Below are 15444 nucleotides of genomic sequence, written 5' to 3' on the forward strand. Positions count from 1 at the left end.
CACGGCATAGCTTATGGCTTCACTGAGTTACGCAAGCCCCTTCGCCACAACAAGGCAGTGATCCATGAAGGGGATATGCAGAGTACATCAAGGAAATCAACCCTGAGTGCTCCTTGGAAGGACAGATAATGAAGGTGAAGCTCCAATATTTTGGCCACCTAATGCGAAGAGGAAACTCTCTGGAAAAGACCCTGATGCTGGGAAAGACTGAAGGCAAAAGGATAAGGGGACGGCAGAGGATGAGATGGCTAGATAGCATCACCGATGCAATGAATATGGACTTGAGCACGCTCCGGGAGAGAGCGCAGGACAGGAGGGCCTGGCGTGCTGTGGTCCATGGGGTCACGAAGAGTCGGACACGACTGAACGACAACAACTCCTCTAGACCATCATCAAAACTGTAAATAATTACCATTCATAAGGCACTTGGGAGTGGGCTGAAAGCGCTTCACGTAGCAACCTCAGACCTCCTTACAACAACCTTGCACGGCAGCTCAGTGTTATTATCCCAGGGAAGTTGCGTTCACAGGATTTTGTGACCAGGGTTGCGAAATCCCGTCAACAAAACTTCCCTGGGATAATACCACTGGCCTACCGTACAAGGTAAGGGCCGGGCGGGCGGCAGGACGTGTCCTCGCCAACCCAACCGTCAGAAGCGGGCAGGAGCGTTCTCTGCTTTTTAGGTCTACGTGCAGCCCCCTCGGGCCAGCGGCGGGGAACACGGACGGAATGACACAACCCGGCGCAAGGTTTGTGTTCCCGCCTTTCCCCCTGAGTGGCCGCCGACTCCCAGCCAATGAGAGGCGCCGCGGCGCTTTCTGGCGTCCCTTCCCTCAGCTAAGATGGCGGTCGCCACCTCCGCCTCCTCACGGAACTCTCGCGGGATTTCCCGCCTCAGAGTGGGCCGGGCCGTGCGCGCGAGGAGAAGACGAGAATTCAGCTGGGGCTGAGGAAGGGAGGAAGCTGAGGCGACGGCGCCGCTGCCATGACTGGGTTTCGGGGGCTTCTCAGAGCGCAGCGCCTGGGGCGGAGAGCGGTGAGTGCCGGACGAGGCCGCGGAGCTCGAAGGGCGCCCCCCTCCGCCTCTCGTCCTGTCAGGCACGAGGGGGCGGGGTCACGGCTGACCCACCTCCCTGCAGAGTGGGCCGGCCGCGTTCCCACTGGGACAAAGGGCACCCCGGGGCCCCGCCGCGCCGGTTTCCCTTCCGACTTCTGGAGCGAGGCGGAAGAGAAGAAGTGATGCTGCGGTGCTTTGCCAGCCTTCCCCGACCGGGCGCCCTCTAAATCTGCTGGACTGCAACTCCCATCATCCCGAGCCAACCTGGCGCCCTCCAGGTGGCTTGGACTGCAGCTCCCGTCATCCCCAGCCAGCATGGAACTCCCATAATCCCCGGCCAAGCTGGCGCTCTCCAGGTGGCTTGGACTGCAGCTCCCATCATGCCCAGCCAGCATGCAACTCCTGTCATCCCCAGCCAAGCTGGCGCTCTCCAGGTGGCTTGGACTGCAGCTCCCGTCATCCCCAGCCAGCATGGAACTCCCATAATCCCCGGCCAAGCTGGCGCCCTCCAGGTGGCTTGGACTGCAGCTCCCGTCATCCCCAGCCAGCATGCAACTCCTGTCATCCCCAGCCAAGCTGGCGCTCTCCAGGTGGCTTGGACTGCAGCTCCCATCATGCTGGCTGGGGGTGATGGGAGTTGTAGTCCATGCCTTATGGAAGGCACCAGGTTGGGAAAGGTGCTTGTACCGACTTACCTGGGAGTAAACCCCATTGAACTGAACAGGACTGACTTCTGAGCCCCCAGGAATGGGATTGTGTGTAACACACGGATGGGGTGATCTGTCTTGCACGATCTGCTTTTTCAAACATACTTGGTATATTTGCATCCTCTCATTGCCACTCTATGCAGTAGGTTAGGCTGATAATCCCAAGGTCACCCAGCTAGTTTCGTGGCTGAGTGGGATTTAAACCTCAGGCATTATTATTATTATTACTATTACTATTATTATCGAGATTTTTCAAATAGACATCAATGTAAAACAGCTGCAGAAATATGCATGCCTTATCCCCAAGGATTCCCCTTCCGCCTTCTTCCCCATAACCCCCATCCTCTCTGCTCCCCCCCATAGACGAACAAGAGAAGACAACATCTGTCACCAGGGTGGGGGGTGGAGGCCGGCGGGTGAGAAACCAACAAACTAAAGTTATGCTTCTTCCTTCTCAGTCTGCATACAATGAGTTGGATAACTTGTGTGAATTTGCCTTCTTTCTCCTGCTTAACCCTCATTACCTGCTCCTGTGATGTCTCTATCCATAGATCTTAGAATCATTGGTCCTTATCTGGAGGTTGAGGCTAGCATGTGTATAAATATGACTCAACATGTCACGGGGGAGAGCCATAGTTCAATGGCAGAGTTCCTTTGCATGCAGGAGGTTTCAGGTTTGATTCCCGGCATCGCCAAGTAGGGCTGGAAAAACTGCCTGAAACCCCGGAGAACTGCTGCCAGTCAGTGTCAACAGTATAGAACTAGATGAACCAGTGGCCTGACTCTGTATAAGCCAGCTTCCTATGGAACACGTAAAATATGGGCAATCCATGCAGTGTTTTGTTGGGTGGCCAATGCCTGGAATTTAACAAAATCGCACATGTTGTGGTTCCTCAGAGCTGTCTTGGTAGCTAAACACTTAGTTTTCAAACATTAGAAGTCCCTCGTCTTAGTCTGGCTCTCTAACCACTACACTATACTAGTATATTACTACTATTAGGAACATAGGAAACTGCAATATACTGAGTCAGAGGACTGGTCCATCAAGGTCAATGTTTTCTACTCTGATTGGCAGTGGTTCAGATGAGTCTTTTCCAGCCATATCTGGAGATGCCAGGTGCCTGGGACCCTCTGCATGCAAAGCATTGGCTCTACCATTGAGCTGCTGCCCTTTCCTGAAACCCAGTTGTCCGCTGATAGTGACGAATGACATTTGCAAAGGAAGAGTGCACACATCCAGGGTCTCCTAATAGCTATTGTAACAGAAACAAAGTGCAGTAGCACTTTAGAAAGGCTAAAAATTTTATGGTCGACATAAGGTTTTGCTTTCTCCGATGACCCTTGAATGTTTCTTCCACAAAATCTCTGTTAGCCTTTTAAAGTGCCGCAAAGCTCTGGCTTTTCCTGCAGCAACAGACTAACATTGCTACTCCTCTGGAATGTGTCACTAAGAGATTATTATTTGTTGTTGCTATTAATAACATTCGTATCCCTGCTGTGAGGTCAGGGTGGCATACATGAATGTGGGCTACCATGCTTTATCCTCACAAGAACCTTGTGAGGTAGATTAGTCTGAGACTGAGTGACAAATGCAGGGTCATCTTGCATCTTGCGCACTTCATAGCTGAGTAGGAATTTAAACTCTGTTTTCTCTCCCCATCCAAAGTCCTAGTGCTCTCTTCACTGAACCATACTGGCTTTCTGAATAAAGGAATAAGTAATCTGTTTTCAGTGGACTTGGAAACATAGACCTATGAAGTTGGTTTATATTGAGTCATACTGGCCCATCTCACTCAATGCTGTTTACTTGGACTGGCAGCTGTTTTCCAGCCTCCTCGCCCCATCATGTGTTCCAGGGTGGCTATCCAGATGCCCCCAGTAAGTGGGCAAATAGTGCATGAAGGCAATAGTCTTCTTCTGCTGTTGCTCAACAGCTACTGGTATTTAGTGGCAAACTGCCTCTGAACATAGAGGTTCCATATGGTCATCATGAATAGTAGCCATTGATACATAAGATCCTTCAGCTGGAGATTCCAGGGACTGAAGCTTTGATTTTCAGCGTGCTAAGTAAGTGCTCTATCAAGCTGCATGCTTAAGAACACAAGAACTGTTTTATTGACTGGATCAGACCAACACCCACCTAATTAAGCATTCTTTGCAAGAATCCCAGCAACCAGCAAAAGTTACATGATCCACCAGAAACTCCCCAGTGTTACACCTGTGGGCCATGATTTACTCACTGTTTGTAAGCCACCCTGGGAACCTGTTGAAGTGTGGGGTATGCATGCTTTGAATAAATTAAAAATATGTAAAATGCTACTGTTAATACTGCAGTAACATAGTGTAGTCAAAATCACAATGTATGTTAGTTGTCCCATAACACATTGTTTTCATTATGCTCTCAAAGTCAGGGTTGGCAAAATAGCCAGTAGTTTAATTGATTACTATGAAGTGCAAGAGTGTAATCTGGCTGCGGTAGAAAAATGAGCTGGCTGGACCTAAATCTTTTTTTCCAAATTTTTGCAGAACAAGAGTTTCAAAAATTAGCAGTGCTCTACTGTCTGTTATGTGGAATTCCATCCTGTGTCACAAAAGGCATTAATTATATTTTCTTAGATTGGAATGGTCTGGAACAAAAATAAGACTGTGAATTTTAATATTAAAGTCATTGGGATGTCTCGCTCTTTTATTACTCCTTGCTCTCCAGTTTGGAGTTTGAGCTGCAATTTAGGTTGTACCATTCCCCTTTACTCCTAAGTACTATCTACTATTTGGTCCTACCTTTTAATCCCCCTAAAATGCTCAGTTCAACCCCATTTTACTTTGTTAGCATGGTGTGTTGAATTACCTCTGGTGATGCTCATTTCAAGGAATATCATGGAATAAATTTAGCCAGTCAGTCAGCCACTATTTTACTGCCATAATTTGCCATAGCTGCTGACTCCAAACTCATCACATCATCAGTCCACAGTGCCTCAGATCCAGAATGATGTGTAGGGCTTTCTGTAATCATAAAGTACCTGGGGGCTGATGAGAATGTTGGGCCTCTGCAGAGTCTGCTGAAACCAAGTACGCAGAACCCTTGGCTGCCAAGAAATGGGAATTTACCTTAAAATTGAAGCTGAAGTTTGTAAGAATGCAGGTTAGGCCCCATATACATGAACAAATACTGCTGGTGATTTTTATTGACCATATATACATGTCTGGCAGAATAAATTATTACCAGCATTATATAACACTCAAGCGTTAATCAGAGGCACTGGTCATGGATGCTCTTTTACAGTTATCAGTGGTGTTATACTGTCTCTAGCATGAATGCCTTTAATGTTCAAGAAATGGAGAGAGCTAGCAAGATCAGCAGTATTCCTGTGCTTATAGAGAAAAAAGGCAGAAGATTGTGTTAATGTATTTTGTTTTAGTGCTGAATGATAGGTGAATGTATACTGCAGCCTTCCCCAACCTGGTACCTTCCAGATATTTTGGAGTACAACTCCCAGCATTCCTGACCATTGGCTATGCTGGCTGAGGCTGATGGGAGCTGTAGTCCAAAAGAGAGTACCAGGTTTCAGATGGCTGGTATAATATATCTGCATAAGTGAGAACTGCAACAAACAGTTACCCCATGGAGTGCTCCTGTTCATGGCTGGCTGAAGCCCTGCCCTGTTCCAGGATACTCCATTCCATTCCGCCTCCCCTCTGGTTTTCTGCAGAGCAGGCTGGCTGTGTTCCCACTGCAACAAAGGTCAGGCCAGGGTCTATCTCCCTTCCTTGCTTTCAGTACTTTCGTTTTGACTTTCCAAGAGGGAGGGGGGAACAGGGAGAGAAGTAGCAGTAAAATGGGTAGGCTGATCTCAGTCTTGCACAATCTACTTTTAAAAACATATTTATTATATTTCTATCCTGTGCTCCTTTCTATACTTGAGAAAGGGCAAAGAGTATGTTTTAAAAGATCATGGAAAGGGAAACCTGGGTTCAAAACCCTGCTTAGCCATGAGGCTGTCTGGGTGATTCTGAGCCAGTCACTATCGCTCAGCCGGAGGAACCCCACAGAGTGGTGGCTAGGATAAAATAGGGGCAGCAGGAGCAAGAGAACCATGTACGCTGCCTTGAGCTCCTTAGAGAAAAGGTGGGATATAAATGTAATAAATAATACAGAAATAAAATATGCCATCACATTTTCAAGTGTACATGACAGAAATAAAATCAAACATTTCAGTAATTCAGATGTCTTTAATCAATTAAAATGCCAGAGTGAAGCCACACTCCTGCTCTGTTAGCAGTCCCTTCTGCTTAGCTCAGTATCTCTAAATCTTTACAAAGAGAAGATGTCTGACATGGGATCTGGGCCAAGCAGCAGTTTGGACATGGTGTACTTGGCACACAGATCCCTTCCTCCTCCTCTTCACCTCTTTCCCTGGACACCTTTTGTACTATTAGTGTCACGTTCCCTTTCTTCTACATTCCTACTGCTATGCATAGTCCAGCACTCTCAACCATTACACCACAGGAGCAAGGCTGGGGTTCAGAAGTAGGCAGTGCCCACAGCTAGCTGATGCTTGTGTATGATAAGCAGCAGGAGCTCAGAGCATGTTGCATAATGGTATTTCAATTCTGCTCATTTTAAGGGAGGTTTTTGGAAGCTCAGACAATGCACAAATGCAATAAAGAGTATCTGCTGTGTCCGCCCCCCCCCCCAACAATTAAGATACAATTGTGGGGTTTTCTTCTAATCTGTAATACAATGTCAGGCTTGATCATTCATTGTTTATACTCAAAGACAGCATTTTCTTTTTCATAGTAAATTGAGATGAAGGAATTATATAGGATTAATCTTCTAGTGCACACTACCTGTTCCAGAAAAAGAATTCTTTAGCTCTTCCATCTAATTTAAATGGACATTCAAAGCACATACTTGCTAAAGCAAACTGAGTTCTCTCTGAACACTTTAAAAACACAAGTTTCTTAAAACCCTTTTTATAAGCAAGAACAAGAATGATTATCTCTAATGATGAATAAATACAAGTACTTGCATGATCTACATGAGAGAATAGGGAAGACTTTGATTTATTTTATGCAATCTTAAGAACAATTAACATGCAAAACAAACAAAAATTTACCCTGTAAAATTACAGTGTTATAAATAACAAATTAACAGTTCTGATTTCCAGTATTTATTAATTTTTATTGGATGTGTAGTCTGCTCTTCAGGTAAAATCCAATAGGTATTATCTCTACTGGAAAATGTGTTGCTCTAGAGAGGTCACAAATTACCCCATAACCACCACATATGCAGTCATGGTCCTCTGACTGTACATCCTCTCCAACAAACACTGGATTGACTTTTAAAATGCCTTTTACTCCCTCTGGAAACTTAAGCCTGAATGGCTTGGTGACAGGACTATAAATTTTAGCAAATGTGGGCTTTTTGCCATGAATGCATGGATTTATTCATCAAACGGTGTCTACAGTCTTGTAACTTTTTATAGAAAATGATGTATGAAACATAATCAAAAATATGGTTTTTGATAGATATTGGAAATAAGTAATTTGTTACTGGTAATTCACTTCAAATGATTTAAAAATCTTACACTCCGTGGTATGATTTAATATACTTGAGATGGAACATGAAGTATCTTACAGGAACCTGTACTGTCCTCCTCATGGTTACAAATTGTAGCTTAAATCATTGTTCATAAAACAAATTATCTTGAACACCTACATGAAAGGGAGTTCATTTAGACCTCCAGGTTGTGTTAAGTGTACGGTACAACACTTGAAAATACCACTTGAGAGTTGTGAATGGGATTTACTCAGAAACCCGGCAAGGAAGGGAGAAAGCTGTTCTTACTCTGGGAGAACTCCAGGCTGTTCTGAAGTAGATGGGGAGGAGCATCTTGCTGCTGTACTGATTTTAGGGAATGGCTTGAAAGACTGATCAAGATTTAGAGTAGCTAATGTAATAATATGATGTCTTTGTTTGTGCTATCATGAGTATTTTTCGCTTCCAGCTATTTCTGGTATAGCACCCCTTACCATGCAGATTACAAGGGGCCATGGGGCATAGTGCATCCTGCTTAAATAGAGAAGATTGGGCAGAAGCATGAGATCCTGTATTATGCTTGAAAGTGCAGTATAAAGACCTGCTTACTAAATAAACGCTTTTGGTTGAGATAACATTGCTGGCCTATGTAACTTAATATGAGTTGTTCATGCAGAATCTTAAGTATAAGCTTCGGTGTTAATAAACCCTCCTTCTCATTTACTTCTCCTGTTTTAAAGGTTTCATTACTTCACCGGTTTCAGAGTACACTGGTAATAGCTGAACACGCAAATGAGGCTCTTACACCTATTACGCTAAACACCATCACTGCAGCAAAACGTCTTGGAGGTGAAGTATCATGTTTAGTAGCTGGCACCAATTGCGAAAAGGTAAAAAACCAACAGAGCATGGTCATTTCTATATGCTGAAATGATGAGGGGTGGGGGCTCAGATGAGCAGATCATGGGATGGGTGGTCATGCCCGATCTTCTACTTAAACGACTACCTAAACATAATTTTTACTGTTCACATTAGGATAGGTGCCTTGTGAATATTGCCAGGTGAGACCAAACTCATGACATGTTTTGCCTTCATTGCTCTGAGCACCTCATACACCCAATTGTTTGCTAAATCATCCAGACAGAAGGTGAACATGCAATATAACTAAGTCATGCATTGCTGTCATATGTTTAACGTATGCTAAAATACATACATATGCAGAATTTCAGAATTATAACAGCAGCTTCTCACATCTACAAAATATATATGATTAAGGTGGTGAATTGGAAGAAGTCCATCTTTTAAAGATTTGTCTAGTAAAAATAGCTAATTACTTTTGGTGGGAGAGTCTCAAACTTGCAAATACAAGTAAAAATCTAACCAATTTTGGAGTGCAATGTAAATTTTCAGTTTGGGGATGCAATTCAGTTTCTGGTGCTTGGGTGCTGTTTTCAGCCAAAAGAAAGCTTGTGTTTAAGTATGTCTGGGTAGGGCATGAGAGTGTGAGAACACTGAAACAGAATTCTGCATAGTTTTTCCTGCAAGCATTTCCTTCTTTTTCCCAAGCTCTTCAGGGTAGGGAGCCCTATTTTATTATTTATTTAAAAGGGTACTCCTTCTGCCGTAACATATTGTCACAGCAGTAATGCTTTGCATGTACAAATGAATAACAGAATGATCCACTTCTTACCACAGGTGGCCCAAGAGCTGAGTAAAGTGGAAGGGGTTTCCAAAATTCTTCTCGCTCAGCATGATGCATACAAAGGACTTCTACCTGGTGAGGCTCGTTTGCAAATACTGTTTGTCATTCACATTCTCTGCAGTCGGCACTGTGCTAGCAAATATAAGGTGCTCTGACCAGTATGTCTCATCCCCAGAGGAGCTGACTCCATTGATTTTGGCTACTCAGAAGCAGTTTAATTACACACACATCTGTGCTGGAGCATCTGCCTTTGGGAAGGTGAGCATATATGAAATCCACAAAAGATACGTTGTTCCAAAGAGGTTGAATCTTAAACCAGTGTATAAGTATGTCTCAGAATTATTGCGCATCAATATATACGACTTTTCCAAAGTATTGAATATGCAGGGTTCTAATTTGTTAGCAATATATGCTATTACAAATAAAATATATTTATATTTTATGTTTAGAATCTACTTCCCAGAGTAGCAGCTAAGCTTGATGTTGCTCCTGTCTCGGACATAATTGAAATTAAGTCATCTGACACGTTTGTGAGGACTGTTTATGCAGGTGAGTTTGGTCAGTCTTGTGTGTCACTTCAGCTGTGACATGTAGAGGTTTGCATGAATGAATTCAACATTACTTTCATAACAGCAACTGGAGAAGTGGAAATGGCTTTTCTGACACAACTAATAGGATCACCCCTAGTACTAAAGGATTGTAGTTCAAAGTCCAGAGAAACCAGATATAGCTGCCTAATTAACAGAATCTGCTGACGTTCTTCAAATGTATTGTATTTCTGTTAATGCATTTCTGATAAGATTTTGCAAACTGTAAGCCATTCAGGTAGTTCTTTTTATTTAATATGGGTTACATTAGTTCTGATTTCAGCAATCCATAGGGTTATTTTTCTTAGTTAGAGAGACATTGATATGATTATTTGTAATATTTAATTGACTTTCCCTAATTATTTTACAGCCCTTGTTTGTCTAGCCTCATCATGCTTGTCTGATTCCATAATTTAATTTGGACATGAAAGCATTAGCCTTTATGTCCTTTAAATTTGTTATGGCAGGATTTTCTTTCCTTCCTTTGTCAATGTTCTCCTGCCTTCAGAGATTGATGGATTGTATATAGGCTTTGATTTACTTTCTAATAATTCCTTATCTATAATCATTTGTGTTTTTCTATTACTAACAGCATCTTCCTTCCTCCTTTCTTCCCAGTATCCTTTCTTTCCATCTCCTCCAGTATCTGTTGTAAAACATACAAGTGAGAGGAACTATATTGACGATGAGTTCGGAGCATAATGAATTAATCAGCAACTTAACAGACCAATCCTGAATCTGTATACTTGCAAGGCCCTTAATATTTATGATTGTTCTAAAATCTTAAGCATATTTACCTCAATAGATTCTTTTGAAATAAAGGGATTTCTAAGAAAATATGTTTAAGATTGGGATGTCAGTCTCTTAGTGGCAGACTTCCTGAAGAACAAACTGGTATCTGAAGTATGTATGAACCTATTGCTTCATAAAGTGCATAAATTATTTCTGAAATTTGCCTTTGTAATATCTTACTTATGAAGTCTGATTCAAAAAATTAAAAGTGCAACAACTTCAATCGTTCTTGATTTCAAATGCAGGGCAGATTTGTCCCTAGTTTCTTCATAGTTCTTCATGACCTTCTTAGTGAAATGTACTTTCTGCCATTGTTATATTTGTTTAACACAGCAGGTGGTCTTTAGAAACAGTTATAGAATCCTTATAAAACACTGTGAAAACATAACTTCATATCTCAGGAGAAGAAAAGCTGTCTCCTCAGAATTGCTTGCTCCTCCTGTTTTTGAGCTGCATCATTGTGCGTTTTAATTGGTAGCAGGGAGGTGTTCTTTTACCCTCTTTCTGCATTTTGCTTATTACGTTAAGCACAGTTCTACATATTCTGTCCAGGTTTGTTCATATCTAATGGCTGCTTTTTATGATACCAGATATGTAGGGCTTAAAGATCTATGTTTTGCCCTACCCATGAGCTCACTGGCCAGACTTTTGGCTGCTCCAGATATAACGATCTTGGTTTAATAATCCATGGTTTATTAAGCTATCAATGATTATCAGCCTTACATGCTCTCCTCTTGCTCCTCTCATTGTGCACCAGCTTCTGTACTTCTGTCATGGTATATTTAAAGCATCCGAAGCAGGAAACAGTGGCTTAATCTTAGCTTACTAAGCAGGGTATTAAACCAGCATCTGTGCCAAAATTGTTACGTCTGAAATGGCTGTAGTCTGTCATTTTCTGGCTTCAGTCTTGTGCACATATTTATTTGGAAGTAAGTCTCATTGAATTCAGTGGGACCTATTTCTGAATAAACATGCATAGGATAGGGCTGCTTTATTTCCTTCTGTGAAATGGGAATACCAACCAAACATATCTACTGTACAATACGTTTTTTATGGTTGGCCAGTTACCTTTATGTTACAGGAATGGAATTTGTTAGTATATCCAATATTATTTCAGTTATCTAGTGTCCAGTTTTCTGTAATTGTTTCTGAATTCTTGTGTAAAAAAACAAAACATAGTGGTACTTCTGCCCTCTCCTCCCCTCCCCTCCCCTCCCTGCCACAAACTCTACTTTTCTTTGTGGTTGTGAAATAGTGGCTGTGTGTTCAAACAGTTGGTGCTTTTAGGGCTACAACTGCAGACTATTACTGAAATAGTACTAATGAATTATGTGAGAACTTGAATATGTCTGACTATTCAAAAGAATGAGAGAAAATAATACTGAAACTGGAGAAGGCTAATGTAAGAGTAGAACCTGCTGGCAGATTGAAGAATTATTCAGTGACACCAAGGAAATGTGAACCGATTTTGTGTGCTTTTTTGGGGAGCCTTTAAAATTTTACTATCTGAAATCGTTTTTATTTGAGCAGTAACCGTACCACAGTCTGCTAATAGTTTATTGGGGTTTGAGGTTTGTGTTTTCACAGAAAGTATGATTTTTTTGTAGGAAATGCCCTGTGCACTGTGAAGTGTGATGAGAAAATAAAGGTGTTCTCTGTACGAGGCACTTCCTTTGAAGCTGCACCAGCAAGTGGTGGTAGTGCTAGTTCAGAGAAAGGTGAGTGTTTGGTTATGTTGTCTCGTTTGCTCAAATTGTAATCAGATTAACAACATTGTTATGAAAGTTAAAATTCAAAGTTATCTAGCTGGATTAGAAAGAGTCTGCTTCTCTTTTATCCCCTGGCCTAGAGTATTTTCCCACTCTCCTAGAGTTCTGTAAGCATGCTACTTGGGTATGCTCCTTTCCTATGCTTGTAGTAGTCTAGGGTGGGGTTATGTATAAGCCTACAGTATCTAAAATGGTAAAACTGTTTGAATGGCTAAACCAGTTCAAAACCTAGTCTGAACCCTGCTCAGGTGTAATCTTAGATATCATACTTGGAAATAAATCCAGTAGAAATTTTTGGGCTTTCTTCTGAGTAAACACCTTTCAGTTTGGCATGTTAATTTATTTGCATTATAAGCCCGAAGATTAATATAAAATTATGCAGCTAAAAATGTATACAGGCTGTATGTTGCTTTGCTTTAAATAATAGTATTACAACATCGTAAGGTAATTTTGACAGATACAGAGAAGGGTGCATTTGCAGGCATTTTAATGTAAATGATGAAGGGGAAGATGTTACACTAGCACCATGCTGGGTGGTCGCCGCTTCTCTGTTTCCTCCACCCTCTCAGTTGTACATCCCCTTTGCATATGATGTATGAATATGTATTAGCATCTAGAGGTGCACCCATGTTAGTATGTTGCAGCAAAATATATTATGGTGTAAGTTTTTGTGGACTAGAGTTGACTTAATCAGACGAAGTGGACTCTGGTCCACAAAAGCTTATGCCATGATAAATTTGTTAGTGTTTAAGGTGCTACAAGTCACCTTGCTATGTATTTGCATGTTGCATTGATATTAGACTAATTATTAACTTTTTCTTTATTCATTGTGCTTTTTTTAAATCTTAGGTTTACTCCACATTTAACAGCTGTTTGGTTAACACAAAAATACTGATAAAATAGTTCTAAGATTTCATTTAGAGTACAGAGTTTGGGCTTGGGTGTGATGGTTGCGGGGACTACTTTGTACCTTGCAGAAATGTATGAAGTCTCTTCTTTATGGTTTTTGATACAAACAGTATTGGCTCCTTCACCAGCTGGTCAGTCTGAATGGATTGAGCAAAAGCTAACAAAAAGTGATCGGCCAGAACTGACTAGTGCAAAGGTTGTCGTATCAGGTGGTAAGTAGTGGTTAATTAACTAGAATTGTGGTGAATTAATGGTAAAATTTTCAGTAAAGCAGAATATATATATATATATATATATATATATATATATATATATATAAAAAAAGTTGGATCTCCCACTGTGATTGAAAGATTCTGGCTTGTGATCTGTAGCTAGAGAGGCAGGAAAATGGGGGAGTATCCAATTTATCAGAGTGATGGGGTGGGTGGATGAGATAAATAACTGTAAATACCAGCATTTGTCTTATCATTAGTTAGTGAACATAAAAAGAATGATCTGGTTTTCAAGTGGTTTGCAGTGCTATAATGTTGTATCTAATTTATTACCTGTACTTCAGCAAGAAAATAAAACAGCAAAAAGAACACCTCTGCTTCCTTACTTGAAAAACCATAACTGTCAAACCAGCAGGGGGAGTGTATGTTGCTCAGCTCTAATTCCCTAATTCCTCTGTTTTTACAGTTATTATGCTGTTGATAGAGAAGGAGTAAATAAGAGAGTAATCTCTGTGTAACATTGAAGAAACAATCACATTAATCAAAGTGAATCTGAAATAAATGACATTCAAGACTCAAAGAAGTGCTACAGCTTGTGCAGAGAAATGTCCAATGTTCCTTGACTAGGATGCTTGCATGTTCCTGACAGGGTGCATGCAGATACTAATTGGGCATGGGGGGTAGAGTGTATTTATGTCCAACATTGCAATTTGAAGGCATCTGAACAGATTTTAATATCCTATTTTTGAGGGCGAGGTTTGAAGAGTGGAGACAACTTCAAACTGCTGTATGATCTTGCAGATCAGTTGCATGCTGCAGGTAAGAAGTGCTTTTGCTATTGGATCTCCAGATATTTATGATAGAGCAGGTCTAGGTTTAATACCAGTTTAGGTTGCTGCCTCTCCCTACTTCTCTTAGGGGCTTAACATATGGCTTATCTTTGGATGGTGTGAAATTTGGCTAAAAGCAACTATATGTTTGTATGAGAGATCGTGCTTGCAGTTGGTGACATGAATAAATTAGCTTGGATCCTAACTTGTATGAGCGAAGGGTCTCCTCATGGAATAGGGCTTTCTTGCCACCTCTTCCTCCTCCAGCCCCCTGCTCTCAATCTGCTCCTGAGGGTTGGGGCACCATCTGGAACAACATGAGATGTGACATGGGAGTGGTTCAGCTGGAAGGGGGAATTGACAAAAGTCAGGGACCCTCCTTGCTTGAATGGAAAGGTACTTGGGATGAAACACTAAATGTTTGCTATTATTCTTGAGAGAACCTTTTTCTTGCTTCTAGTTGGTGCTTCTCGTGCAGCTGTTGATGCAGGCTTTGTACCCAATGATATGCAGGTTGGACAGACGGGCAAAATTGTAGCACCGGTAGGTATTCAAGTGACTGTTACAGAAGAAACTGATTAAAAAATTCCATAGGATTTAAAGAAGCATCACTGTGTTTTCCTAATGTTGCCGTAGGTAATTAATTGTCTTGAGGCTGCGTGTGGTCTGCTAGCCCACCCCCCCACTTTTTCTTTGCAGTGTGTAGTGGCTTTGTGATTTCTAGAACTCTTCCCCTTTCTGTTCATAGTGTCATCTTGTCTTGTGAAAGGTACAGGGCTTTCCTTCTGCTGCATGGTGTCATTGCACTGGATTAAGTGGAGTTTGTCATAACTGACTGTCATCACCCGCAGAGTGTGTGACATCACAGTGGCATGTTTTATTTATTTATTTATTTATTATTAAATTTATTAATCGCCCACTGGCTGGTCACCCAGCCACTCTGGGCGATGTACAACATACAATAAAACAATTTAAAACAATAAAATTCTACAATAAAAACATTTCCTAAAATACCCTAAGCCACCCCAAATGCCTGCCTGAACAACCATGTTTTTAATGCACGACGGAAGCTCATTAAAGAGGGGGCATGACGGAGTTCCCTAGGGAGGGAGTTCCACAGAGTGGGGGCCACCACAGAAAAGGCCCTCTCCCTCATCCCCACCAGTCTAGCTGTCCTGGCTGATGGGACAGAGAGAAGGCCATCCGAGGCTGATCTTGTTAAGCGGCCTGTCTGGTGCTGCTGGAGGCGCTCCTTAAGATAGGCTGGGCCGGAACCATATAGGGTTTTAAAGGTCAAAACCAACACCTTGAATTTGGCCCAGAAAACAACTGGTAACCAG

The 15444-nt window shown here is 42.0% G+C and overlaps 1 protein-coding gene across 6 annotated transcripts in view; it reads left to right on the forward strand.

The window, feature by feature from the left end:
- Positions 1-896: 896 nt before the first annotated feature.
- Positions 897-15444, forward strand: part of ETFA (electron transfer flavoprotein subunit alpha) — a 42637-nt gene continuing 28089 nt past the window's right edge. For 4 of the 6 annotated variants that reach the window (XM_084816825.1, XM_084816826.1, XM_084816823.1 and 1 more), the window contains exons 1-9: positions 897-1036; positions 8044-8193; positions 8999-9080; positions 9181-9263; positions 9455-9554; positions 11992-12102; positions 13173-13274; positions 14025-14093; positions 14565-14647. In XM_084816825.1, coding sequence (XP_084672951.1) covers positions 986-1036; positions 8044-8193; positions 8999-9080; positions 9181-9263; positions 9455-9554; positions 11992-12102; positions 13173-13274; positions 14025-14093; positions 14565-14647 — 831 coding nt within the window. In that variant the 5' untranslated portion in view covers positions 897-985. The remainder of the gene's footprint in view (positions 1037-8043; positions 8194-8998; positions 9081-9180; positions 9264-9454; positions 9555-11991; positions 12103-13172; positions 13275-14024; positions 14094-14564; positions 14648-15444) is intronic. The other 2 variants (XR_014785319.1, XM_084816827.1) reach the window with 1 other exon arrangement.

This window comes from Heloderma suspectum, chromosome 11 (genome assembly GCF_057233095.1).
Source record: "Heloderma suspectum isolate Gila_16-S chromosome 11, 16-S_ref, whole genome shotgun sequence".
Classification (NCBI taxonomy): Eukaryota; Metazoa; Chordata; class Lepidosauria; order Squamata; family Helodermatidae; genus Heloderma; species Heloderma suspectum.